The sequence below is a fragment of the Cricetulus griseus genome (assembly GCF_003668045.3).
Source record: "Cricetulus griseus strain 17A/GY chromosome 1 unlocalized genomic scaffold, alternate assembly CriGri-PICRH-1.0 chr1_1, whole genome shotgun sequence".
In the NCBI taxonomy this organism is placed as follows: Eukaryota; Metazoa; Chordata; class Mammalia; order Rodentia; family Cricetidae; genus Cricetulus; species Cricetulus griseus.
In genome coordinates this window covers 93,732,285-93,760,062 of record NW_023276807.1, presented here as the reverse complement: position 1 = coordinate 93,760,062, position 27,778 = coordinate 93,732,285, and the positions used below count along the sequence as shown (strand labels likewise).

At 43.6% G+C, this 27,778-nt stretch overlaps 1 protein-coding gene across 1 annotated transcript in view; it reads right to left on the bottom strand.

Moving 5' to 3' along the window:
- Positions 1–6,253: 6,253 nt before the first annotated feature.
- The window catches only part of Ddc (dopa decarboxylase), a 68,968-nt gene continuing 47,443 nt past the window's right edge, over positions 6,254–27,778 (bottom strand). Inside the window, exons 8-14 of the mRNA XM_035452886.1 lie at positions 27,546–27,613; positions 21,293–21,369; positions 17,007–17,026; positions 14,114–14,212; positions 11,543–11,644; positions 7,663–7,880; positions 6,254–6,632 (exon numbers count right to left, since the gene is read on the bottom strand). Of these exons, the coding sequence (XP_035308777.1) occupies positions 7,680–7,880; positions 11,543–11,644; positions 14,114–14,212; positions 17,007–17,026; positions 21,293–21,369; positions 27,546–27,613 (567 nt within the window). The 3' untranslated portion in view covers positions 6,254–6,632; positions 7,663–7,679. The remainder of the gene's footprint in view (positions 6,633–7,662; positions 7,881–11,542; positions 11,645–14,113; positions 14,213–17,006; positions 17,027–21,292; positions 21,370–27,545; positions 27,614–27,778) is intronic.

Below are 27,778 nucleotides of genomic sequence, written 5' to 3'. Positions count from 1 at the left end.
CCGCGCATGCGCGTGTGACTAAGGGCAGAGGGGCGCGCGCGCGCGCTCGCGGCGTGAGGGCGGGGCCACAGAAGGCCCGATGGTCGCCGCCCAGGCCCTGAGGCGGGAAATCGGAGTTCCCGCCCGCGCTCTGTGAGGGAGACTGATCCCGCGCTGTGGCGATAGTTTTTCCTAACCAAGCACTGGCTTCCGACCCACTTCAGGTTTATGTCGTTCTTTTTGCAGTGCTAGATGCTGCGAAATAGACAAAGACAGTGAGAGAGGAAAGAGACAGCGCAGGATCGCGGAGAGCAGGACCCCCTGGGAGGCCGAAAACAACCCGGAGGGGTGGAGAGGAGGCGCCTCAGGGCCCCCATTCCTAAGCCTACCGGCTCCTGCGCTCTCCGGCCCTATCCAATTCATCAGCAGCTATCTAATAAGTCTCGAATTCTGACAGCTTTGGTAAAGACTACAACCAGCATTAAACGTAATACCAAAGTTACCAAAGCAGTAGCTGGCGGGGATCCAACATAAACTGAATAACTTATGTTTGTTACTCATCATAGGTGGCTAAACCGACATTGACAAGCTTGGCAGTCACTGATGGACCTTCCCCCCCCCATCCCCCTCATAAACAGCCTTGGACCCCCACCTCTCATCTCCTTATTACCAGCTAAAACATCTTGCAATTTGGACGAGGTCACTAAGGGTTAGGTTCTTAATTGGTTGTTTAGGGCATAAGCCACTGGGTCAGGCTCCAAGCAGTCGGGAGCTGATTGTCAGAGGGGGAGGGGGTGTGCTTTTTATTTTTGTCTCTTTGTCTACAACCCTCATGGCTAAGCCTGCCTGTTTTCACTGAGACTTACCTTCTCTTCCTTCATTCAGTCTCCCTCTTCAGATACTGACCAAAATCCTAACCCTGTTCACCCTAAGATTCTGGGCATTTTCACTCACTCTGAAGACCCTCTCTCCCGAAGGCCTGCATTGCTGAGCTTGCCTGCTTTTCTGACCTTTAACTCCCAAAGCATGGCCTTTTCTTTTCTTCTTACCCCTCTTCCTCCTCCCAGAGGCAGCTGAGATGTCTAGCTTGCCCTGTTTTCCCCCTAAACTCAAATTGTCTTCCAGTTTCCTACTGAGTCTGTTTTTAAATTCTTTTGTCTATTAGACCAGGAACCCTGCCAAAGGCAACATGATTCCCTGGTGCAATTTAAATAAACCCTTATGCTATGTAAAGACTTCAGTCTTTTAAAAATTGACTTTGTTAAAATAAATAAAATTAAAAATAAAAAAAATTTTTTTTTAAATTGGCTTTGTTAGAATCACAACCCAATTCATAGTGTGGACAAGGTTAAGGCTTAAGCCATGCAAGTAATAAATTTGCTGTCTGAGAACACAAACCACTTGATAGACTCTTTCTCGTGGGTGGAAGTTGTGTGGACCTGCAATGAAGAAATTGCCACTTAAGCAGACAGAAACAGTACCCTTAGTAGAAGGGATTCTTCTTGTTTATGTATCTATGAGTTTATAAACATAACCTCAGACAATGCCTGTGTATAGTTCCGTTAGCTAATTTGTTTTAAGCAGAGAGAGATGTTCCCAAATAAAATGCCAGGAAAAATGTGTTTGAGAGCTAGCAAGATGTCTCAGGAAAAAGTGCTTACTGTGCAAGCCTCGTGGCCTTAGTTTGAGCTCCAGAACCCACGAAAACATAGAAGGAGAAAACTGACTCCACACAGTTATCGGACCTCTTGGCACATGTGACTTTTCCACCCATCATACACAAACACACAATAATGTTTTTTAAAATATGTTTATAGGCAGGGGAGAAGTAGATGGTTGTAGAGAGAGGAAAAAAGATGGGACAAAAATTAAATCTTTCTCTTTCTCTGAGATTTCCTGAGTATGGTTGGGTTTCTGCCAATTGCCACGTTTTCTGCTCCCAGCCTACCTTGGTCAAAGAGGCCCAATGAAGATTGGAGGTGTACCCAGCGATTCCTTGGGTATCATCTATGGCAGCCTAACGTGAATGGAACACACAGTTCTAATGAAGTTTTAATTAGATGGTGCTCTCCCCTATGACCAGAGGCAGAATTTTAACAAGTCTAAGTTCTAATTATATTTAATTAGCCTTTATATTCATGAACAGGGCAACCTCCACTCTAAAAAAAATGGAATGAGATCTTGTACTGAGCAAAAGTAAAAGGGTCAGTTTTGTAAAGCAGAGACACAAGACTAGTGGATAGGAGCTGGTAGGTTGATACCAGCTTACTTCAGGTCACTTTTCTTATGAGGTTGGAGCAGACGGACTTAATCAAGCTGAGGCAGTTTAGGCTCTGGCTGCTGTGGATTCCTTGTGGTTAGGAAAATCTGGTTCATTTGTGGATCCCTCTGCTTCCTTAAGTATCATTTGAGCTGGCTATGGGGTGCATACCTGTCTGTTTCATGTCTGCTTTTGGGAACCATGAAAGTTTCTTTAAAATGGTCCTTCCTAATATTCCCAGTATATGCAACTAACTTACTCTCCTAGTATTTTATTATTATTTTTCCTATTACTTATTACTAGGGTATGTTATGGCACACACAGAATGGTGCCCAGGAAACAAATTTTGATATCAAGGTGGTGAAAACAGTTAATATTTTGGAATTTATATGGTTCATACAAAATAATAAAGCTAGCCCTAGGCCAAAATGCTATCAGGCAAGTACCATGTTTCCTTAAATGTAAACTTTCTGGGTAAAATGCCAGTAAGACCATTTTCCAATGTATATCATCAATTGGATTCCCTAGATAAAAGTTCAATCCTGCTTCCCTTGGGGTTTTTTCCATTATCCCTTTCCCATGTTCCCCTTAACATGATAAGATGCCACCTGTGACATCTCTCTGCATGCTGACTGGTATGTGGTCAGCCTAACTTGGATCTCTGGTTCCTGGAAGTCTGCCCTTTGCTGCGTTCTAGACAAGAGATGTTTCAGGATAAGTCTTTTGTCTGCTGTCTGCTGTGTCTAGATAAGTCTAGGGCTTGCCCAACACTAAGAGGAAGTGACTGTAACCAGCAAACACCAGAGGCCGTACAGGCAGCATCTACTTCCATTGCCACCAGAGGTCAGTGTGTTCTAGTATGCTACTGCATTGGGCACAGATTTAAATAGGGGTGCTGCATGGTGACCATGCACACTGGCATCCAGGCATACTGGATTCTTTTTTATTTGTTTGTCTTTTTTTTTGTTTTTTCAAGACAGTATTTCTTTGTAACCCTGAGTGTCTTGAATTCAGAAATCTAACTACTTCTGCCTCCCAAGTGCTGGGATTAAAGGCGTGTGCTACCATCCCTGGCTTTGGCAGACTGAATTCTATGTAGAAAATGTATAGGTGGAGTCAGAGACAAGATTTACCCAGGCAGATAAATATGGAGCTTGTCTCATAAGCACCAAATATCCCCACTTCTACCTACCTGAGAAAACTTTGTCCTAGTTTGCTTTCTGTTGTCATAAATATCATGATCAGAAGCAACTTGGGGAGGAGAGGGTTTATTTCATCTTACAACTCACAGACCATTGTGAAGGAAATTCTAGCCAGGAACTCAAAACAAGAACATTGAGGCAGGAACTGAAGCAGAGGCCATGGTGGAACACTGCTCACCGGCTTACTTTCATGGCTAGCCCAGGTTGCTTTTTTATACAATCTAGGACCACCTGCACAGGCATGCTACCACCCATAGCTGGCTGGGCCCTCCCACATCTATCATTAATCAAGGATATACCACACACACTTGCATACAGGCAATCTAAGGGAGCAAGTTTCTCAGTTGAGGTTCCCTCCTCCCAGGTGACTCTAGTTTGTGTCAACTTGACAAACAATTAACCAGCACAAGGTTCACCCTGGGGAATCCATGGCACAGGTAGCCACACAGTTTAACAGGAAAGAAGGTGGGTTCTAGACCCTGACTGCCAGGACAGCATCCATTGCTCAGGTGCCAGTTATCTCTGTGACATTGAAACATGTCATCAAACTTCCCAGTGCCTCAAGTTTCTCATCTGTAAAATGGGAGATAGTAGTACAACTTATCTCATGGAGTTTTAAAATGAGTATTAAATTGATAGTTTCAAATATGGGTAACAGCGCCTGTCACAGAATAAGTGCTGGTGTATAGTTTTGTTAACTGGGAAGAGACTCTTTGTCCTGTTTCTAGGGCTGAGTGTTTTGGAGTCTGAGCACCAAGCTGAAGAAGGGTGTGTGGGTATCAACTTGACATAAACTACAGTCATTTGGAAAAAGGAAACTTCAAGTGAGAAAATGCTCTCACTTGTTAGGCCTCTGGGACATTTTCTTGATTGAAGGTTGATATGGGAAGGCCTAGATCACTGTAGGCAATGCCGCCCTTGAGCTGGTGGACATCATTACTGTAAGAAAACAAACTGAGCAAAGCCCTAGGCCACATTACTTCCTCTTCATCAATTCCTGCCTTGAGTTACTTCCTTCACTTTCTTTCAGTGATGGACTGTGATGTAGAAGTGTAAGCCAAATCAACCCTTTCCTCCTCTAGTTGCTTTTGGTTATGGTATTTTTATCACAGCAATAGAAATTCTAATAAGGCAGTGAATAAACTAAAAATGAGCTGTAGTTAGCCAAGATTGCATCCCTCCTGGGTCTGAACATAAACTCAGGTCTTAGACTGTATTCCCTAAAGATTCAGACACTTTTAGAAAGAAATACTCCAGCCTTTCAGATAACCCCTGCCTCCCATTTGTGCAATATGTCCCATGGCACATACCAGCTAACCACTTTCTCATAAGGTCTCAACCATCTTGCCAGAGTTAAAGACCATGCTGAATGGAGCTGTTTCTGCAGCAGAAGATGGGATCATGTCGATAGCAGCAATGACTCATCTTGGAGCCTTACGGCATACACAGGGACACACTGAGAAGTGAAAACCAATCATTGTGAAATATAGGCACATCAAACTCAACTCAGTAATTTGAGTGTTTCATACTCTACTGGTCCTACCACAAGATAGTTTTGGTGCCCTCAATATACCATCCCTTACCTCCACATTCGGACAAAAGCCAAATCCTCTTCATCTATAAACAAATGTCCTGACCAAATAAGATGGAGAACATGCATTCATTATAAACACCAAGATATCTGAAGAACAGATCATATCATCCTGCTACATTTACACAAATGTCAGAGGCATCAGAAATTCAAAATATACCTGCTGTCTCACTTTTCCTGTTGCTGTGATAAAAAATACCCTGACAAAAGCAACCTAAGGGAAAACAGGTGTATTTGGCCAGACAGTTTGAGGATGTAGTCCATCACGGAAGGGAAGCCCGGGTTAAAGGAGTCAATCATGTTTCATTCACAGTCTGGAAGAACAGACCTATGAATACTGTGTTCAGCTAGCAGTTTCCTGTTTGTGTAGTCTATGACTCAAGACCAGGAAATGATGCCACCCATATTGGAGGTAGGTCTTCCCACCTCAAGTAACTTAATCCCTCACGGGCATCGCCTTGGGCAGGCTAATCTAGAAATCCCTTCACAGGCATACACAGAGGCTTGTCTCCTAGATGAGTCTAGGTCCTATCAAGTGGACACTCAATATAAACCACCACACCTGCTAATAATCCAAGGACACCTTCTGAATGTCATTGGCATTTTTGTTTGTTTGGTTGGTTTTTTGTTTTTCAAGACAGGGTTTCTCTGTGTAACAACCCTGGCTGTCCTGGAACTTGCTTTGTAGACCAGCTGGCCTTGAACTCATTGAGATCTGCCTGCTTCTGCCTCCCAAGTGCAGGGATTAAAGGCATGTGCCACCACCACCTGGCACAATTGACAGTTCTAAAGGTTCCAAAGGACAATAATATGTTGGAATTGGAGAGACAGCTAAGTAACTAAGAGTGCACACTGCTCTTGTGGAAGACACAAGTTTGGTTTCTAAGAACCACAGTTAGGTGGGTCACAACTATTACCCTAGGTCTAGAGGATTCAGTGGCCTCTTCTGGCATTCCTGAGCACTACAAATTTTTTCTAAAACCAGAATGATTCCATATAAATATCAGAGATTATTTGAGTAAATACCTAGAAGTTGAATTCATTTCTAAGCAGAACTTGAGTGTTGTTAATCAATCTGAACAGTGACACACACCAGGCTTTTATTAAACACACAGTGACTAAATGAACATTAACAAGGGTGGCATGCTTGAAAGTGTAAGTCAAGCTCACAAGAATGAATCTGATACATTGTAAAACAACATGCTTACTCAACACAGTTAGTATTGCACATCAATTGTTTATTAAGTGTTGAGCCACACAGAACAAGCTAACTGCCATAGACTACCAAAGACTACCCTGGAAAATAAAGCAAGACTTTCCTCCCACCCATGGTTTATGAGCACAAAGACATCTTATTATCAACAAAAATGACAGCCAAATAAAGAACAAAATCTAGAGCCACTGGCATCAGCTTTGCACACAGAAAACATTTCTCCCCGGATAAAACAGAAATTATTTCTTCACTGACAAGTCGATCACAGATTTCTGGTTAGTTTTGGAAACACAGGGCCACATGTAACCATGATTTCACGAAAACAGGGTGATGATTATTTTTCTCTCATTCCAGTTTGCAGGTATACTTCTTTTTAACTTTTGATCTCTACAGGAAAACAAAACAGCATGAACTTAGGGGCTATAAATAAATAGAAAATAGAGCGGCAGTGTTGCTCAGTGGTGGTGCACCTACCTAAAAGGCATAAGATACTTGTTCCATTCCCAGCACCACCAAAATGAAAATAAGAATTTTATGTACTTCTAAATTGAGTACAGAGAAGGACTATACTATTTTTGCAGTGAAACAATACAACAAATAGTTTTAACTGAAGAGTTTAGGCCAGGCAGTAGTAAAGCACTCCTTTAATCCCAGCACTCAGGAGGCAGAGGTGGGCAGAACTCTGAGTTTGAGGCCAGCCTGGTCTATAGAGCGAGTTCTGGAAAGCCAGAGCTACACAGAGAAACCCTGTCTCAGAAAACAAACAAAAGCCCCAAATGAGCCAGGAGTTAGTGGCTCATGCCTTCAATCCCAGCACTTGGGAGGCAGAGGCAGGCAGATCTCTGTGAGTTCGAGGCCAGCCTGGTCTACAGAGCAAGTTCCAGGACAACCTCCAAGGCTACACAGAGAAACCCTGTCTCAGAAAAACAAAAAAACAAAAACAAACAAACAAAAAACCCAAAATGTTTATGTTGACAACCTGACATCTCTAACGATAAATATTACTGTAACGATGCTGTCTGCAAAACTCTCCCCCTTTGTAAGCAGCCTGGGAGCTTTGGCCTGCTTCGCCATCACAATTTTGATCTTTCCTGTCAGAGTAAATCAGTCACATGATTGTCCTATTTATTGTGATAGTTGCTTTGATCAGTGTTGCTTGGGGAAATCTGAGGGGAAAGTATATAGCAAGATCTCTAGGTTAGTTATTATGTATATTCCCATAAAAGTGAAGACAAACTTGCTCTGTAGACTCATTACACATAGCATGCTTTCTGCTTCTCCTCACTGAACATGTTACAGTTTTTCTCTTCCTCACTTTACAGTGGAGCCCAACCCCACAGCACTGAATGGCCAAGCTGGGACTGAGCTGGAATCCTGAGGCCAGGAGGACAGCATGTTCCTGGCATAGCTTGCTTACCTGAAGGAGCTCTGCTTTCACTCCTTCTCAGCTCTCAGCACGCTGCTTGCCAGCTCTCTGATGTGCTCCCAGGCCAGCTGCACGTGGGCAGACTCCACAGTGCGAGAGCACACAGCAAAGCGCAGCACAAACTTGTCTCGCAGATGACATGGAACCAAGTGGATTTTTTTGGCACTGTTTATTCTTTGTAAAAGAGTTTCATTCAGCTGGTTGGAACCCTGGAGTAATTAGAAAGCAGATCAATCATACAACACCAAGTCTGGTAACACCCAGAGATGGTAGTCAACAAAGAAACCATCGTTACTTTTCATTATGTATGAAAGACATCAGAAAGCTTAATGAAATAACTAACACGGGCTAATAGAACTTATGGGATCACTTTTCCTGTGACACCATTTCTGTGTTATCAGAAATTGACCTTCCCATCCTCCAACTTGTTTAAGAAAGATGAAGGTCCCCAGAGGCATTGTCAACAAACAGGTGAGCATAAACAATGGCACTGGGTCCCTGGAACCAGAACACCAGAGCAGCTTTAGAAACCTTGGAACCCACAGGAAGTCTCAACAACAGAGACATTGGAACACCAGTCAAGCTGTTGTGAGAATCTGCAAAGGACATATGTAAGTGCAGGGACAGGGGATCGTAGATGATCTCTATACAGCCTCTCTAGAAAGGGAATAGTCAACCACCTGGGGACAGAGAGGCCGGAGTCCTCCACTCCCAACGACTGACCAGAGATAAGAAGGCCTTATCAACCAACACACAGAAAGTCTTCACTTTCCATCTGGGCCCCAAGTAGATGGGCTTGTAGCTATTCTTTACCTATTCCTTCACTCCTCTGTATAAATTGTCATGAAGTGCCCCCCCACTCTGTCTGCTAAAACTTTCAGTATAGCAAAATATAGAAGGGGGATGGTCACAGGCATCATTCTCCAGTCATAAGACCCTGACAGTGCTGGACCATTTATTCTGTACTTTAAGGGTCGAGATGTAGGAGGATACATCAGAAGGAAAGCGTCCCCTCTGTCTGGACGATGGTAGCTGAACAGCTGCTGGATACTGAAAACTGCTTTTGGCCTTAGACAGATTCACACACCTCTAGCTGTGGGTCTGAGTGTGATATCCAAGAAAATCTTAAGTACACAGTGAAGGAACTACAGGCTATTCAGACTGTTGGTGTAAGTGCCATGTCTGGACAATGAGGGCCTATTCAAGGAAGATGGAGACATGAGATGTGATTCTAAGAGGATGAGCTCTGTAAAAAGATTCAGCATGAGAACATACATTTGAAATTCATATGACACAAAAAAACGAGAACAAGGAAAAAGTTGTGTGCCATTTTCAGTTGGTTTGGATTAGTCAGGATTTCCATGTGTAGGACCAGAAAGCAAACAAAAATGGTTAGAGATGCAATAATGAAAAAAGACAAAAGTAAGCCAACTAAGCTTAGAGGAGTCTTCATCAGGTAGTTGTAGCACATGCCTTAAATCCCAGCAGTTGGGAGGCAGAGGCAGGAGGATCTCTGTGAGTTCGAGGCCAGCCTGGTCTACAGAGTGAGTTCCAGGACAGGCTCCAAAGCTACAGAGAAATCCTGTCTTGGAAAAAGAAAAAAGAAAAAAAAAAAGATTAGAGGAGTGTGGCCAGGGAGAAAGGAGCAGCTATGCTATTGTAATACCACATACTTTATGTCCACTAAAGGGCCACAGGGCCAGAAGTATAGCTTAGTGGTAGAGCACTTGTTGCCGGGCACATGTAAGACTCAGGTTTAAATCCCAGTGACACAAAAATAGATTTTGCATAGTGGTTGCTATTTTTAGCCAGCAGAGTTGTGTGCACTGGTAACCTCACCTCTTGAGAGGTGAAGATGAGAGAATCAGTTCAAGATAGTCCTTGGCTTACACATTCAGTTTGAGGGTAGCATAGGGTACAGCAGATACTGTCTCAATAAGTAAGTAGTCACTTTATACTTGTTGAAGCCATCAAGGATGGAGAAGATTGAAAACTCAAACCTGAGAAAATAAGGACAAGGGAAAAAATTACAGGCAGAAAAATAAGGAATAGTGTTTGTCTAATGTGCTTCCTTGAGAAAAAAGATGTAAGCCAGGCAGTTGTGTCACATGTCTTTGATCCCAGCACTAGAGAGGCAGAGGCAGGTGAATCTCTGAGTTCGAGGCCAGTCTGATCTATAGAGACGAACTACACAGAGAAACCCTGTCTCGAAAAATCAAAAGAAAAGGAGAGGGGGGTGGGGAGGGAGAGAGAGAGACAAGAGGAAAAGAAAGGAAAGGAAAAAGGAAAGGAAAGGGAAGGGAAGGGAAGGAAAGGGTGTAATTATGGGAAGGAGACGGCAAAAAGCTCACAGAATAAAAGTATTCTTAGCCATAGAGTATGAAGGTTTCTGCTTGTGGGGGCTGCACACACTACCAGGCATTTGAGAAGGAGCAGTAACTGTATATAATGTTTGGAAAAGACAAACATCTTCTTAATTATATTGTGGTGATAGCCTCACAGTCCTGTAGCTATAACAAAAATCACTCAGATAGACAAGTTAAAAGCCAAAGTGAATTACATCTCAACAAAACAATTAAAATACAAGCATCCTACAAAACTGAAAATATCTTACAGTGACATCTACAGCAATGTCCCCCCTACTTGGGGACAAAGAAGTCAACAAAATGCTAACTCCAATGTTGGTAGACCTACCACATTCTATGGTTCATACGACAAACTCCAAGGACATGGATACCTCGAGGCATCCCACACAGGCTACATATGGCCTACACATCCTCCCTAGACATCCCGTTTCAAACTTTCAGAAAGCATGGGGCCCCTCTCTAGCTCACATCATAACACTAATGCTTGCTGCATCTAGGATTCCCCAGAGTTGGATTTCATCTCATACTCTAAAAATCAAGATGAGCCAAGGAGATAGTACGTGGAGGTGCAGCATTATGAAATTGATGTATCCCAGATTGTTCCTTCTCATGATTGCTGTCTAGGCTCAGACAAGGAGGCCTCTTGGCAAGACCTAGAACTGATTCAGAAACTTCCAGTCAAGTGTCGTGGCATGCATTCTGCAGCCCCAGCTACTTGGGAGGATTGCAAGTTTCAGGTCAGCCTGGGTAACATCATGAGGCCTTTGTCTCTTATTTTTTTTAAAGGGGAGCAAAAAAGGAGGCAGGGTCTGTGGCTATAGCATTGTGTAGACTTGTCTAGCATGTGTGAAGTTCTGGGTTCCAGCCCAATACTATAAAAAGGAAAAGAAGAAGGAGAGGAGGAAGAAAACAAAACATAAAACTGTTGGCCTATTAAAAGCTAGCTCTGCAATGGCCAGAGCATCTGGTTTCATTTATAAGACAGAGATGAGCAGGGGCCTTTTGAGTAACATGGCTGTGTAAGTCTCTGCAAAGATAGCCTACTCCCATGCTGGTCTGGGCAGGCTTCCCTCACAAAGTGAACACACAACCCAGGTGCCCTCTCTGGGCAGGAATCTTGCTGAGGTATATATAGACAGATGACTGGGATGGTGAGGTTTGTTTATCTAACCAGTTCCCAGATGTGCTGATGCTGTGTGTCCACAGGTGACCTGGTTACTGAGGCCACAGACAGCTCAGCAGAGGAGTACAGTTCCAGGGGTATTGGATGGACTCTTGGCATTTGATCAAGAGGAAAGCATCCAATCATATCTGAGGAAACTGGGCAGCAAGTCCATGGAAGAAAGTCTACGGGGCCAGTCAGCCAGCCAGCACCGCCTGCTAAGCACCACGGGTCATGTTCTGTAGCCCTTGGCAACTGGGACACAACTTTGCATGTGGAGGTCATGAATAATACTTTATCTCATTCAACAAAAACAAAGATGGCTGAAATTGGCATAGCATACCTTTAGCCGAAAGCAGACCAGCCCAAGAATGACTTCCGTGCAGATCTCAAAGCGAGGGTCCTGGCGTACCAGAGACTCAAACTCATGAGACAGTGCCACGTGCTAGAAAAAGAGAAGGGAAATTTGCTGTGTTTCTCATCACAACTTAAGTCTAATCCTGACCACCCAGCACCTTACAGGACTGTGCATTACATCTGTTATTCATTTGCGTGCTCTAAGAGATGTCTGTTTCCTTACCAGCATTTCCCACACAGGCTGAGAGGAAACTCAACCGCCCTGTACCACAAGGTATACCATAGTTTCCTCAGAAAAACAGTCATTTTCTCCTCTTCAGGGGTCTATGTTTTAAACCCTTTTTTCTTTTACAATTTTATAGTAAATAGCATATGGAAGCAGTTGAAGATTCTAGAAGAAAGAAAGGCTACATCCAGTTGCCTTGCTCTTCTCAGGGCAGCTTAAAATATGATACAGGGATATTACTTTACTAATTTACAGATAGGAACTGAAGCTCCGAGAGGGAGAGAGAGAGAGAGAGACAGAGAGAGAGACAGAGACACAGAGAGACACAGAGAAAGAGACAGAGAGAGAGAGAGAGAGAGAGAGAGAGAGAGAGAGAGTCATAACCAAGTAACCAAGGCCTTCTGGTCATGCCTTGGCTCTTATGGGATCCACAGCCGCTGCCCGAGACTGGAGCATCACTTCTGCAGCAGGTTGGGCTGTGGTCTCAGCCTGACTGCAACTGATAGGTAGGAATCACCTTCACCTGCCATATTCAAGAACCATGTGTTCTCTGGCATGGTGGTGCATGCCTTTCATCATAGCACCTAGGAGACTGAGGTAGGCAGACTTCTATGATTCTGAGACCAACCTGGTCTACATACTGAGCCTCAGGCCAACCAAGGCTACAGAGTGAGACCTTATCTGCAAAATAAAAAATAAAATAAAGTTTTGTGCTCGAATTGAACACATAAGCTTATTTAATCTCTAGATGTTTATAGAACTCAAAAGCTGATTAAAACCACATATGATCGGCAGAGAACACACTCATCACTGTCCATGTACACACTTAGCTAATTGGAACCTGCTGGCACCCAGCACTAGCTGCCACAGGGTAGATGCTTAAGAGGAGCTGAAGCACACAAGGCTTGTCTGGACTGAAACATCGTTGAAGCGATTGTCCCTAGTCATCCCACCAGGGGGCACCAAAGATTCAGGACTAAAGCAAGCTTCAATTAGTTCAGGCCTAGGAACGCCAGCTTTGACCATTCTTATAGTCTCTTGTTAGAGCAGGATTGAGGCCTTTCCAGAAAGAGGTGTGGTGTGTTTTTAACCTGGCACAGCCTAATCTCAGTGAGTTGTCCTGAACTGAAAGTCATCGTCACCTTCGACTGATAAACCACTCTGGGATTTTTTCTTATTACGCCAAGTTGACTCACCCTCCTTACTCCTTTTGCAATTGGATCAGGGACTATCCTCGAAATCTACACACACCCTCGGTTTCTAGTTCTTTCCCCTGTGTAGCTGCTCACAATGCTTGATGTCTGCACACACTTTCTTACAACAGTCTTGTGATCTGGACAGATGACAGTTTGTAGCATGTGACAGGTACTCTGGACACAATTGCTTTTCTACATCCTTGTCACAGAAGAGGAGCCTGGAGACATTCAGCTCCTGCCTTTGGCTGCACATCTGGTGATGCAGTGGGTACTGGGACTTAAGGGGAAAGCTGTCACCACCACAGGCTGGAAACCACAGGCATGCTTGCCTCATCAAGATGATGCTGTGGCTTAGAAAGGACTCAACTGAAGTCAGTGGGCCCTCTGCATCTGGCTAAATGGGTGGACAAGTCCTGGCTCCTATTCAGGCCTCAGCTTCCCCAGCTGTTGAAAAAAAAGTAGGGTAGTAGGACTTGGAACCAATCAGTGGTTCTGCAAAGCAGTTTAATGCATATCGCAGTGATCTGCATGGCTTGTTGAAACAGAAGTTACACAAACCTCAGGAAGCCTCCTGGAAATCATGAGGACAAAATGGTATCTATTTACCCCAAACAACTCAAAGGGTCTCTTAGTTTGGCATTTTGGGGGAGGGCCAGGGGGAGAAAAACATTATGTTCTCACTGTTAGTGTTGTTCAGTCAAATTTGCTGTTGGCAAGATGGGGGTGGGGATAAAATCTACACAATGGTTTAACTAACTTCCTGGAGTTGATAACCTGTAATCTAACAAAAGTGTCCTAGAAGACACATAGGCCCAGGTTGTGAATACCCTAACCTTAAAGGCCCAAACTACCTCCTGGTTCCAAAATTATACTTAAAATGTCATTTCAGACAGCAACAGACCATATTTTTCCTCGGCCCCCAAAGATCTGTGCCTGCTAGGAAACTGTCTATCTCTGCTGTATATAAAAATTCTGATATCCTCATGTTTATGGAAGTGCCCCATGATGTATTTCTCAGAACATCCCCATTGTTAAGCAATGTGTGACCGTGTTTGCTCACTAAGATACCTGAATTCATTTCTGACTCTACTTAGACCATTACAATATTACTCAGATAAACAAAGAAGGCAGTCACCTTTCGGATGTAAGCCTGCAGTCCCTTGACTCCATACATTCTGAAAACAAACCACATTTTCAAAGAGCGAAATCTCCGCCCCAGTGGGATCTGCCAGTGCTGAAACAAAATACAAAGAAGACTACATCAGTGAGAAATGTGTTAACAGCCAGGCTCCTTTTCAACTTCTTAGTTGGCCAGTTTTGTCTAGAGGCAGCCATTTCCCTACAAAATGCCCATTTCCCAATCCGGATGGCAAAGAACTTGATGTGTGAGCTGGGGAGAGGGGAGCCAGAAGCGTCTTCACATCCTAGGGAGATGGGGACAGAAGCAGCATTGATTGGAGGCGCTGATGTTTGTTAGTTTCACCGGACAGAGTGCACACCAGAGGAGATACTAGAGTAAGAAATAGAAAAGATGTGGTCCTTCCCGAGAGAGCTTCCATGGGGGCAGGGGGTCATCCGGGCAGAGAGAGAGAGGGTGCTGAGCCCCTTGTGTGTCTGCCTTTCTCTGCCTGCCTGCACTGAAACTGCACTCTGAAACAGTGTCAGCTCCTTTGTCTCCCTGACCTCTGGGAGTGACCCCAATACCCTTTCACCAGAGCAGCTTTCCTCTGCTGCTCCTAGCTCTCCCAGACGGTCAGCTGACTGGCTGTTCACACTGGCCCTCACATTCTTCTTGATGGTGATGGATGGCGGTTGGAAATGCAATAAAAGCACGTAGGAAAGGACAGAGATGAGACACAGGCCAGTCGGGAGGAGGACGGCCTTGCACTACTTCCTGGCTTTCTTTGAAATTCTCTACTTGAGCTTATAAAGGGCAGGCTGGGGGAGGGGAGCCCTTCGCTTTTTTTCTAGTCCCGGCTCCTGTGCTGTGGAGAGAGACAGGCTTCTCCCTGTATGAGATGGTGTTCTACAGTTAGGAAAAGCACCCTAAACTCCACTGCTTTTTGCCACCAGAGATACAAGTAAGAGTTAGCCTGTGATGGGTGCTTCCTGGAAAATAAAGATCACTTTTAAATACAACTGTTCCTCCCTTAATCAGGAGGTGAGTTACAAAATCTCTCCCCTGTGAATGGATGAAATCTGGGACAACAGCAAACTTAAATATGCTGTTTTTCCTATACATACATGCCTATGGTATAATTTCTTTTGTTTGTTTGGTTTCTTGAGACAGGATCTCATTATGTAGCCCCCACTGGTATGGAGTCACTTGGTAGGCTAGATTGACCTCAAACTCATAGAGAGATCTCTCTTACCCCTGCATCCTGAGTGCTGGAATTAAAGGTGTGCACCCTCATAACTGACTTTATTGAACTTTTGCTTTGTTTTTTGGTTTTTCAAGACAGGGTTTCTTTGTGTAGTCCTGGCTGTCCTGGAACTCACTCTGTAGACCAGGCTGGCCTACTGAGATCTGCCTGCTTCTGCCTCCCAAGTGCTGGGATTAAAGGTGTGCACCACCACCACCCAGCTTGAACTATTTCTTTATGAAAGCTTCTAGCTTTCCTGAGTTACTATGCAGTAGGCATACAATTACCATGTGTATAAAATAAAAATGGGATGATGAGGCCACAGGATGCGCAAAATTCATGGTTTTTATTTTTCTTTAAATTTTGCCTCTGAACAGTTTAAGTATCCTTTGGGGTCAAAGGGAGATCTGACCCCCCATCCCATGCCAGGTTCACTTAACTTAAAATAATGGAGGCTCTGCTGACAATTGTCTACAGACTTGCCAAGTTCTGCTTCATGAAGATTGTGAGCTCTTTCTCAAGAGTCTAGTATCGTACCCCCACAAAGGCAATGCAAACCCAAAGCCCAAAGCAATGTCAGGATGAAGAGACTGCGAGTGATTTTATCCTCAAACTATTTTTAGTATTATTCTTACCTTATCCCTTAAGTAATGCTTGGTAAAAGGTAAGTTAGATCCTAAATAGGGATTGTGTGTACACAGTTAAATGAGATGATGAATTGTTCTCCTGGCTATACCCATATCTACACATATCCTGACTTTTCCCCATGGTACAAGCTTCCCTGAAACTCTGTCCTGGGGGAGCTGTAATGAAGATTCCCTGGCAACCTGCACCTGCCAGCTTGCAGCTGTCACCAGAAGCGGGAAGGGTACTCTGTGTCTATGAGAGGTAATCCTGCTACCTTATTATCAGCGGCTGACATACTGTCCCAAGAATTTAGACACACAACTTCAGACAAGATGCTTTGATAATGTCCTGTGCTCACCATGCACACCCGCCACCCCACCCAGCAAATGAGCCGGGTCATTTCTTGAGTCAGAAAAGCAGCAGATGCAGTGGGCCCCTTCATGTTCCGAGGGAGGCAACAGATGCAGTGGGCCCCTTCATGTTCCCGGCCTGCTTGGCTTCTATTCTTGGAAGAAGCCTCCCAGCATTACTTGCGGTTCCAAATTCCTTTCCAGAGTAAAGCTGGGACAACCTGGTGTTTTCAAAATCCAGAAACATTTGTGGCAAATAAAAAAAAGGAGAAAGAAGTAAAGCGAGTCGAGGAAAGGCTGCCAAGACGACAATCTCCTGTCCAAGAATCCATCTCTTCCCTGACTCTGCTCTACCACTCTTTAGGATGCTGCTCCAAGAACACCGCAGAAGGGGGAAAGAGGGCCACGTGTACTGTGGAGACAGACCCTTGCAGGAGCTGTTGTCAAATCTCCTTCCACTTGTCTTGGAAGGCAGCTAGCTGGGGCTGTGCCTTCTACACTGAGACCTCTGATGAACTTACTTGGCAGGACAGCTTACTGCAAAGCTACCTAATATGTCTACTAGAGCACATTTAAAATGTGCCTCTTGTGGACTCCTGCTCAGGAGGTGGGGACAGCAACCACCACTGTAGAAAGCCCCTGGCACTTTGTTCAGTTTGGATTACAATGGACAAAATCATTTACTTACCCTGTAGTCAGTGATGAGCCCTGGAGAAAAGAGAAAGACAAAGGGAGGCCATTAGAGAGAGAGAGAGATGTTACAAATTATGTCTTCTGGGGCAGACATGAAACTACCCAAGGACAGGCTAGGGCTATGCTTTCTTTGTGGCTCATTCAAGGTAACAGATTCAAGGGAAGTCCCTGAGAGCAGGATGCCCAGGACACATTTGGAAGGCTGAATTATTAATGGCACTGGTGATACAGAGAATGATTCACATAATAATCCAGTGGTGGGGGACAGATTTCATCTCCATGTTCAAGGATGTTGGCTGGCATCTGGCACAGAACATCTGCTCTCTGGATATGCTTTGAATTGAATCCTGGACTCAATGTCCCTGCAATGGTTATGAAAAAAGATGTTTTGCACTCTGGTATCTTTGGTGCCTAGAAACCTAGATCTCAGGACAGTGTGATGAAGAAGGCCAGGTGAGGAGTCACAAACCAAAGTTTCTATAGTGTCCTGGACAGAGACTAGGGGAGAGTGCTGAGGTTGGATGAAGCCCAGCTAAGCAGTAGGCACAACAGAGTCAGGCACCTTGGAAATCTCATCCATGAACATAGGCCAGGCCATGCATGCTACAGCTTGTAAGAGTCCCTGCTTTCTAGGCAATAGCCACTGCAACATGGGCGTTTCAGCTGGGACAACCTAATATACCCAGCATGCACTGCAAAGGAGGGTTCACATTCTATTTACAGGGCATCTAAAGTCGTTACTTGGCCTCCATCTGGCATCAGGAAAGTCTAGGTCTTTTCAACTAGGATAAAAGTGGCAGTGTTGGGGACATGCATAACAGTGTCAGCCTATCTTTTTAATAACTCTGAGACAGAGCCTGTACAGGATCCTCAACTCCCATCCCACACTCTGACCTTTTCTTTGGAACCTCTTGTCAGCAATGAAGCTATTAAACAAACCTGGTGGCAGTGGCATGGTGTCAAAAATAACCTGATAGTGACTCACAAAGGCTCAAGGTACCTGGTAATAACTCCATGACTCATAAGTGAAAATGAATGGATGACACTTCCTCCTCTGAGTGTGTATGTCTGAGCCATCTGATAGAGTACCGCTAGCTACATTCAGCTACTTTAATCAAGTTGTTGTGTGAAACTAAAGGAAATTGGAAAAGTAGTTCTGCCAGATGTGCCATCCTTCAAGTGTCATCCACCCGCTGTGGGTTAGTGGCTGCCATGTGGACTGCAGACTTAGAACACTTCCTCATTGAGGGAAGCACAGTGGAAGGGTACAACTGGAGGCTTTGAAAAGGATTTAGACACAGTCTCTTCTGGAGCTAGAGGAGAACATGAGTGAAAATCTGCTTCTTTGTGAGTCTGTTTCACTGGGGATGAGTGAGGACTGGTCTCAATGCCTGAGCTCCTTGTACAGTCACTTAATGCTGACTGAAGCAATGGCTGACTCCTCCCCTGTACCTGCAAGTTCCTATGATTACGGCTGTATACACACCGTGGACTACTTAATGTGTCTTACATACTTACTACCTCTTTAAACCCTCATAATTTAATTTCATGTGGGCAGCTTTTAAATGGAACATTAAAGCAATAAAATCAGGCAATGCTTAAAACTGTGAGAAATACAATATATTGACAACTGTGGTTTAAATAGCAAATGCCTCATAGATTTGAACACTTGGTTCCTAGCTGGCAGTGTTTGGGGAGGTTATGGAACCTTTGGGAGGCAGAGTCTTCCTTACTGGAGGAAGTATGCCACTAGGGGCAGACTTTGGGGGTTTATAGCCTTGTTCTACTTCCTGCTCTCTCTCTGCTTCCTGTGTGTGAATGAAAATGTGACAAGCTAGCTTTCTGCTCCTGTTGAGCCTTGCCTGTTGCCATGCCTTTCTCTCACCATCATAGACTCTATCCCTCTGGGACTGTAAGCCAAACTTAGCCTTTTTCTCTTCTAAGTTGCTTTTGTTCATGATATTTTGTCATAGGAACAGAAAAGGAACTGGTACAGAAATATTTGCATTTGGAAAGTTGAGGTGGAAGATCTAGTTTAGCATTGACTCTTTTCTACTTTGCAAAATAGGTCTTTATCAATGCAGATTATATCTGAAAAGCCTACTTAATGAGAGCAATCATTGCTCTCTTTTGTCAGCGTTTTCTGTTATATAAAAAAATCTCAGGCTGGAGATACAGGCTCCGTTGATAAAGTGTTTACCTAGCATGCACGAAAGCCTGGATTTGATCCCCAGGACCATAAACTGGGTGTGGTGGCACATTTCTGTCATCCCAACTCTAGGGGGATTAGAGGCAAGACAATCAGAAATATGAGGTCATTGTCCTTGGCCATGCAGTTAAGTAGAACATCTTGTCAGGGAAATCTGGACTTCCACTCTCTTGGTGCTCCTCAGACCACAGCCTATACTGCCTCATGATTTTGTATTGGGGGCTGTGGCTTACAAAGAAGGATAATAGGCACATAGAACGGTACTTTATGTTTTGTAAGAATTCAACTGCTTCATATACCAGGACACTGATGAGACACTAGCAGTATTTCCCCGGTCTCTCTTCGTGTCCTCCGTCCTCGAAAATCTCTTTGTCCCAGAGAAAGCTTTGTCAGTACTATAGCCACTACTGTAATTTCAGTAGATCACAGTCTGCAGTGGTGCTATTGGGAGATACTTTGGGGCCTTAAGAGGTGGGGGCCTAGGGGCTGGGGAGATGGCTCAGTGGTTAAGAGCACTGCCTGCTCTTCCATAGGACCTGGGTTCAATTCCCAGTACCTATATGGCAGCTCACAACAGTCTGTAACTCCAGTTCCAGGGTATCTAACACCCTCATTAAGGACATACATGCAGGCAAAAAACATGAATGCACAAACGAAAAAAAAAAGAGGTGGGGCTATTGTGATGCTCTTTGATCCCTGGGGATGTGCATTCAAAGTGAATTATGATAGTCCATCAGTTTTTCTCTTCCCCTTCTTTCCCCTCTTCTCCACACCTCTGACTTATGAACATGCTACAATGTGAGCACTTGTTTTACTCCATGATGCATTTATCTAATTATTCTTTAACAATAAAAATTCGAGAATCAGATATCAGGGTAATAACCTGAATGATCAGAGAAGTGGTGGAGAAGCAAACAGTGACCTCCCTCCCTCTCTCTCTCTCTCTCTCTCTCTTTCTCTCTCTCTCTCTCTCTCTCTCTCTCTCTCACACACACACACACACACACACACACACACACACACACACATGCACGCATGCACACACACTCATTCTTCCATCCAGAAGGCCTGAGCTGCTCTATAAGCCCCACCCTACTACTTCCAGTCTTTCTGTTCTCAGTCCTCCAAAATCTCCATTTTGGTCAGCTAGTTGCTAGCTCCACCCTCTGATTTAAAGCAAATTTTATTGGCAGTCTCAAAAGCATCAGAATGCCATCAAAATACCACACAACAACTACATGCTTCTGCCATAATGTGCTTTCTCTCAACAAAGGCTCAAATCTATGTGGCTGCACCATCTTGGACTTGAGCCTCTAGAAATATGAGTTAAGTGCCTCAGGCATCTCATTGTAGTAACAGGAGGCTCACTTATACAGTCATCATGACTCAAACACCTCATTGTGTCTGCTTTCTGCCATGGTCTCTGGGAAGGACATGGCTAAATTAGAGGCCACCCCTGTCACTGTGGGTTTCCTGCTATGGCGTCTGAGAGAAGTCTGTGTGCATGCTCACACTACTGCCCATTGCGTACTTGTCCTCTTCCTCATTAGTCTGTGCAGACTGAGCGCCTTTAACGATCATGCACTCAGCGCCAGACCACCAAATGCAGTAGTGCACATTCGTGCACAGGCCTATCTAAGTTTTCTTCATATTTTCTCTTCATTCCCTTTCTCTTCCCAGTTTTCTTGCCCCTTTTTTCTTTTTAAGCCTTCTTCATGGTATTGATGCACGTTGTGGAAATCCTTTTTAGGAAAGACATCAGCACAGTCACTATTATAAGTGTTTTCTTTCTTTGGAAGACATGCCTGTGCCTGTACTGAGGCTTGTGGCTGCACTCCTCCTGTCCTGGCCCCCACCTTGTAGAACTCAGGCTCTTGGTGCTTCTGGGGTGAGAGGGAGCCTCTGCTAGAGAAATCCAACCCTACGCACCACTCAGCACCTCGTAGGAGGAGTTGGGAGGGTAAACCAGGGCAGCAAGGAACCCCTCCAGTTCTGAGGAAGGTGAGTAGCCAGTGCAGCACCGATGAAAATGAAACCCTGAACAGACAGCAGAAGTGGACAGGCCTGCTCACCCGAGTCCTGGTGATCGTGCTTCAGATAGACAGGGTCCAATTTAAAGGCTCCTGTTAAGTCGGTTCTCTTTTTCACCCTGATTTGAGAGAACAAAAGACCAGGCTCCTAAATCCCAGCAGGAATAAAGACATTCTAAAGAGACATTTGCACCCCTCCCTTTGGCTATCAGACTATTAAGAAAACCGATTGGAATTTCCCCAGGAATCTCATGCTGGGAAAGCCAGGGCCAGCCGGAGGGTAACTTGTCTCCCAGAAACAGGCTTCACCCAGTTCTGAGGACTTGTCAGGTCACTTTTGCAGGAGACAGTGGAGCCAGGGCAATGATGGCCCAGACCACACACTGACCAGGACAGCTTAGTTATGCATAACCCTTGCTCTTTACTTAAACCTGATTTCCATGTCAGCACCCAGAAATGTGGGTGTTAGTGCCTCTTTGTTTCTCTTCCCAAAGTGACCACACTGAAGAAATCTGTTTTTTTTTCTATTTATCATTAATTAGCATTGTCTTAATTGGCATATTGAGGGTACATGGGCAAGATTAACTTGTTAGAGCTGCCAGGGCCCAGGCTCTGACTCTAACAACTCAGGGAGCACACCTTGTACCATACTGGGCTCTACACTGTATTGGCTTCCATGGTTTCACATTATGTACGGAGCCTTTGATTTCCAGCAATCGGTAGTGTTTCTCTGTGGCTTTCTGTGTATTGATTTCAGCTCTAATTTTTCTTTTTCTGCTACTGCTGGCGTTCAAGTCCAGGGCCTGTTCATTCTAAGCAAGTGCTCCAACACAGATAGCCACACCACCAGCTCATCACTGCGATCTTCATTTGCATTTCTGATAATTGATGGAGCTGGTTACTTTCTACTAAGAGGCTTTGTGTTGGACACTGCATGTAAGTGATACATACATACACAATAAATAAATAAATAAATAAATAAATAAATAAACAGGAAATAAACAAGTCCTTTTTTAAAAATACAAACTGAAAGGTTCAGGCATTATGCTGGCCTGCCCCTGTCACCTGGTGGAACAGGCTGTGCCCTGGTCAGTCCAAGGTTCCATGGGAACTAAGTCTGCACACAGGTGCAGAGGACCCCTTTAAAAGATAGGCCCCTGCCCATTTACGCTCTCTGTTTCTCTGTGCTCTCTGTTCCCCTCTCTCTGTTTCCCTGCTCTGTCTCTCTATGGCGACCGGCCATGGCGGTCAACCATTTACCTTGTTCCTCTTCTTAGTCTCCCCATTCTGCCGGGCCTTTATAATAAACTTATAGTCAATATGTATATGTTTGTCTCAGTATTTCTCTTTTCTTCTTTTTAAACAAAACAATAACACAAACATTTAAAAAAATGCAAAGGCATAGTGACACATGCCTTTGGTTTTGTCCTGAAGGGGTATTGAATTTTACCTAATGCCTTTTCCAAACCTGATGGGATAACTGTTTCTAGTTTTTCTTTAACACAACAAACGACATTTTCAAACTGTATAATGTTCTAATGCATGTAAACATCTAGAATACACACATTCTGGCCCATTATATCATTTTGTTAAGCATCACTGCGTTTTATTTGCTAACGACTGACTTAGAACTCAAATTTTTATGTTTGTGGAGTTATCCTATGTTTTTCTTTCTGGGCTTCTCACTTGCTTTTGGAGTGAATGAAGCTGAAACTAACTTGATGGCATAAGAGACATTTGCTGTTCCCTATGAACTACATTTGTGCTTGGACTTACACCTCCCCCGACAGACCACCAAAGGGCTGAATTATAGTGTACGAGTTTTCTATTTATTCTTAAGTCAGTTTTGGACACACACACACACACACACACAGAGTTTTTGTAGGATTGTATGTGTAGTTGTGGATGTTCTTCACATGATTATATTCCTCTCAGTTTTTAACATCTCCAAAGCATTTGCAACTATACCCTTTTACTGTCTACTGAGAACAATCAGTGTGCACTTATTCGTTTACTTCCTCATTTGTGGTGCTAGGGGATGAATCCAGGACCTCCAGTGTGCTGACATGAGAGCTAATGCTGAGCTATATTCCAGATCTTCTTTTATTTTTATTCTTCTTTCCCAAGATCATGTATCTAACGAGACAGAACAGTGACCAGTGTCTGCTTTGCTGATCCTCTCTGCCTCTTTGATATGAAAGGGATGTTAAGATCTGAACACATCATCCCATACTTTCTTCCATATGAAGGAGTCAAAGTACCAAATGAACAGTTAAATCTTATGAAAAAAATAGTGAATTCATTAACAAACATATTTATTGTACTTGTAGTGATTGCCAGTTTCAGAAACTTCCATTATCTTGTCCATTTCAATATTTAAAGAAGTCAACCAGTGTTTGTTTGATGGGCAAGCCATCTTCGAAATCTTATTAAACAAAAGAGACACTCCTATTTTAAAGATTACAAACAGAGCACAAACCAAACAAAAACAAAAAACCCACCCCAAACCAAACTATATTTGTTTCTTGTTTTAGTCAAATCTTAAAACATATCTGTAAAAGATTTTTAACTTGGGGCTGTTGACCTGTGTCACTTTTTGCAGGGTCTGAGGTCAGCTACTTCGGAACTCTGGTGTTTATTTACAGGTCTCCTGACTGCCAGTGCTCTATTTTGACAGGGCAGATCACATTACTGCAATGATATCAGGGCTAGCAAAAGATTTCTTTCTATTTAGTAGATAGATGTTCAGGGCAGTGTGAAAGACCACTGAAAAAAGTTCTCGAATTTCATCATCTGAGCGACTGCCTGTCACCACCTTACAAGGGGCCATCTTCCCCTAAAGCCCTCTGCAAACATTCAGGGGGACCCCCGCTCCCCAGCATGCTCCACCTACACCTCCATGAAGGCAGCTGGGCAGAGAAAGACAGGATGGGGATGTTATGTCTAGCTAGTGACCTTTTGCCTTTAGGCTGTACTTTCTGAGCTAAAATTCAGGGCCTTTTGTAGTGTTCAGAGAAAAAACACAGTCAATAACTGTTTGAACGAAAGTTGAAACAGAATGGGTGACTAAGTCTGGTCCCTCTCCACCAAAACACAACCCCTTTCTTCAGTTTCTTCTGAGCCCATGATGAATGGCCCTGTGCACGTCTCTGCATGGGTCTGTCAGATAAGTGCTGCTTCCTGTTATCTGCCATGAAGTGCTGGAGTCTGTCTTACTCTCCACCCGGCCCTTCATTTTAAGACCAGTCCCCCAGCACTGATACAGATCGCTATGTACCCTTTCACAAGAGAAAAAATAACCCCCTCCGCCCCCAGGTCTCTCTACCTATCTCTCTATCTCTCTTTCTGAAGGAATCTTGTTTGTTGCACAAGCTAGTTTCAAACTCCTGGCCTGAAGTTAAACCTCTTATCTCGACTTCCTGAGTGCTGAGACTGTGGGTGCCTGCCACCACGTATTTCTGGATTAATCCTTAAGCTCTAGCTTCCTCGACCATAAAACAGGGAGGCAATTCCTAACCCAAAGAGCTATTGAGAGGGTGAGATAAAGTGTGAAGTGCTGCAGAAATAGCAGGCATTGCTCAGAAGGTAAAGCTCTTAGGCAAAGCACCCGCCCGCATTTCAGTGAATGTCTGACAGCCCTTTGTCACTTGGAGCAAGGACCAGAGAAGAGTAGAAGAATTCTGTCCATGCAGCCTGAGAACTCAGGTGTGTGCTGCTTCTTGCAAACATCTGTTGCTGACATCTAACTTGGCACAGCCCTTCTTTCGAGGACAAAGTTTGCTGTGAGCAACTATGAATCTTGCTTTTCTGGGAGCCTCATGCTTGATGGGGTAGCTGGCTAGTAGGGCTGTGTTCAACCTGAAAGCATGTGCCCTGCTAAGGGCTACTCAGTTCTAACCCATCCTAACTATGGGAACAACATTTTGAAAAGAACAACTGTGTGTAAAGCCACCCAGTTTTAAATGTAGTAGCTTATTTGAAACAAATTCAAAGCCATCTTCCAACAGGATAATCTGCAACTCTTTCCACCAAATCTGAGCTAGGCATTGTGTTCGTTCTACCTCAGGGCCTTTGCACACACTTTCTCACTCCTGTTCTTTCCCCAGTCAGAGGTCTGGTCAAATGTCACTTCCCCAAAGGGCCTTCTCCTGACCTCTCTATCATAAATAACCTATCATTGAATGAAAGAGCCAATTCATGGTGTCCTGAGCACTTTTTCCTCCTCATGTCAGCTCCCAGGCTCTCTGTACACTCCTCACCCAAATTTTTCTCCCCATCTTTCCCCAAGAATTCCCCCTGATAGCTTCCTAATCACAGACACTGAAGCCACCATTACTTACATTTTATGTAGTCACCCACTATTTTATCTAAGTTTTTCACCTGTTATCCTATAGCACTCCATGGCTAAGAACACTAGAGTATAAAATAATTTTATTCTTGTTTTAATTTCATAATACTCAGATTCAAATGCAGCTATATTTGAATATGAATTTTCTTTTAGCTGCTATCTGAATGTTGAATCTGCATACTGAAGTGATTAGGAGTGGGAGACTTCAAGGTTATTAGGTCACAATGGTTCAGTCTTAATGGAATTACTGAATACCTCTTATAAAAGATCCTAGACAACTCGCTCACCCCTTCACTAGATGTGAACATATTAAGAAGGAATTGTCTGTGATGAACCCTAACCTGAGATACCAAGTCTACCATGGCCTTAATCTTGGATTTTCATGCTCCACAACTGTGAGAAATAAATTTCTCTTAGTAATCTACTGAGCCTGTGGTATTTTGTTAGGGCAACATGAATCTACTAACACACCTGTGATGGTTTGGATACATGTACCTCTAAAGGCCCGGAAGAGACTGGTTCCCCAACCAGTATTTGGAGCTTCCAGAGAGGAGGCCTAGTTGTAAATCTTCCAGTAGCAAGCTGTGCTTTTTAAGGAAATTACAGGAACCTAGGTCCTTCCTATCTCTTTGGTGTCTTGGCTGGCTGTGGGGCAAACACTTTCTACACCATGTGTTTCCTCCATGATATGCTGTCTCACCACAAGCCACAAGCAATGGAACCTATTGACCATAGACTGAAATCTCTGAAACTGTAAATCCAAATGTTTGTCTTCTTTTTAAGTTGATTCTCTTTAGTATTTTGTGGTAGTAACAGAAAGTGTGATAGCTCAATGGGTAATGGTGCTTCCCATACAGGCAGACAACCTGAGTTCAGTCCTCAGATCCCACAAGATGGAAGGAAATGGCCAACTCCTGAGTGTTGCCCTCTGACTTCTGCACGAATTCCAAGGCTTGTGCATGTCTGCACACACACACACACACACACACACACACACACACACACCACTAAAATTAATAAATAAAAGATTTGTAGAATGGTATTAAAATTTGGATGAAAAGACTGACAAAAATGAATTTGATTTTTACAGCAGTTATAGGATTTCAGATAAGCCAATAAAACAATAAACTGATTATTTGGTAAACTGTGGGATTTGACATTATTTAAATTGAGTGAGAGATGCATTCTGTTTTAAATTAGAGTATCATCCGTTTAATGACTTTATACACCAAGCAATTTTCAAAGTAAGCATATTGAAAACGTTAACCTTACCTACTATACAAAATTCAAGCAAAGCCTTTCCCTGGTTCTATAATGAATTAATCAATTTCTCATTCTGATCTTTTTTTTAAAGAGACAGTTCCTGGTGTCCCTGTATCACTCCCAGACATTATTTCTTAAAATGTCATTATGTGCTACAATATTATTTGATTTTTAAACTTATTTTTCTTACTTAAATATAACCAAAGTGATTACTGCACTATTACTAATAATTTTCCAGGGAATTTTAAAGACTTGGTACTTTTATTTGTCCTCAGCAAGTACTTTTAAGCATTTAGATTGTTTTAACCCAGAGTCAGTCTGAGAGACTGATGATAAAGCTAAGAATAAATACACAGAAGCCAAATAATTACATATAAGTGCTGAAGTTCCCTTGGATCTGTTGTCAGCTCAGGAGCGATAAGTCAAATGACAGGTCGACTGTCTCCACTCTTCCCTCAAGCTAATCTGTTGCAACAATACATTCTAGATAAAAGTTTACAACCAGAGGGAGATTGAGCAAGAATTCCAACAGTGGCTCTGAAATGGAAGTGACTGATGAACTAAGTGATTAGATGTTTTCTCTGCTCTCACCCAGGCCCTGGATGTGTTCTGGCAGGTAGGCCTGCATCTCTGCAGAGCAAGGGTCACCGCAGGCAATAGTATCTGAACAACAAAGAAACTTACCACATGGCAGAGCAGTCAAAATTCACCAAAAGCCACTTGTGGGGATTAAAATTAAAGGAATCTGCAAACTGCAGAGGAATAAGAACAACAAAAAGTAAACAGCTTAGTCACAGCTCTTTAGGGATAAAGCAAGACCCTATGCATTCTAAGAGTTTCCATTCTGGGTTACACATACTAATACCACACAAGAGTCCCCATTTGAGAGTTCAAAAACACTGGAAATCCAGAATATT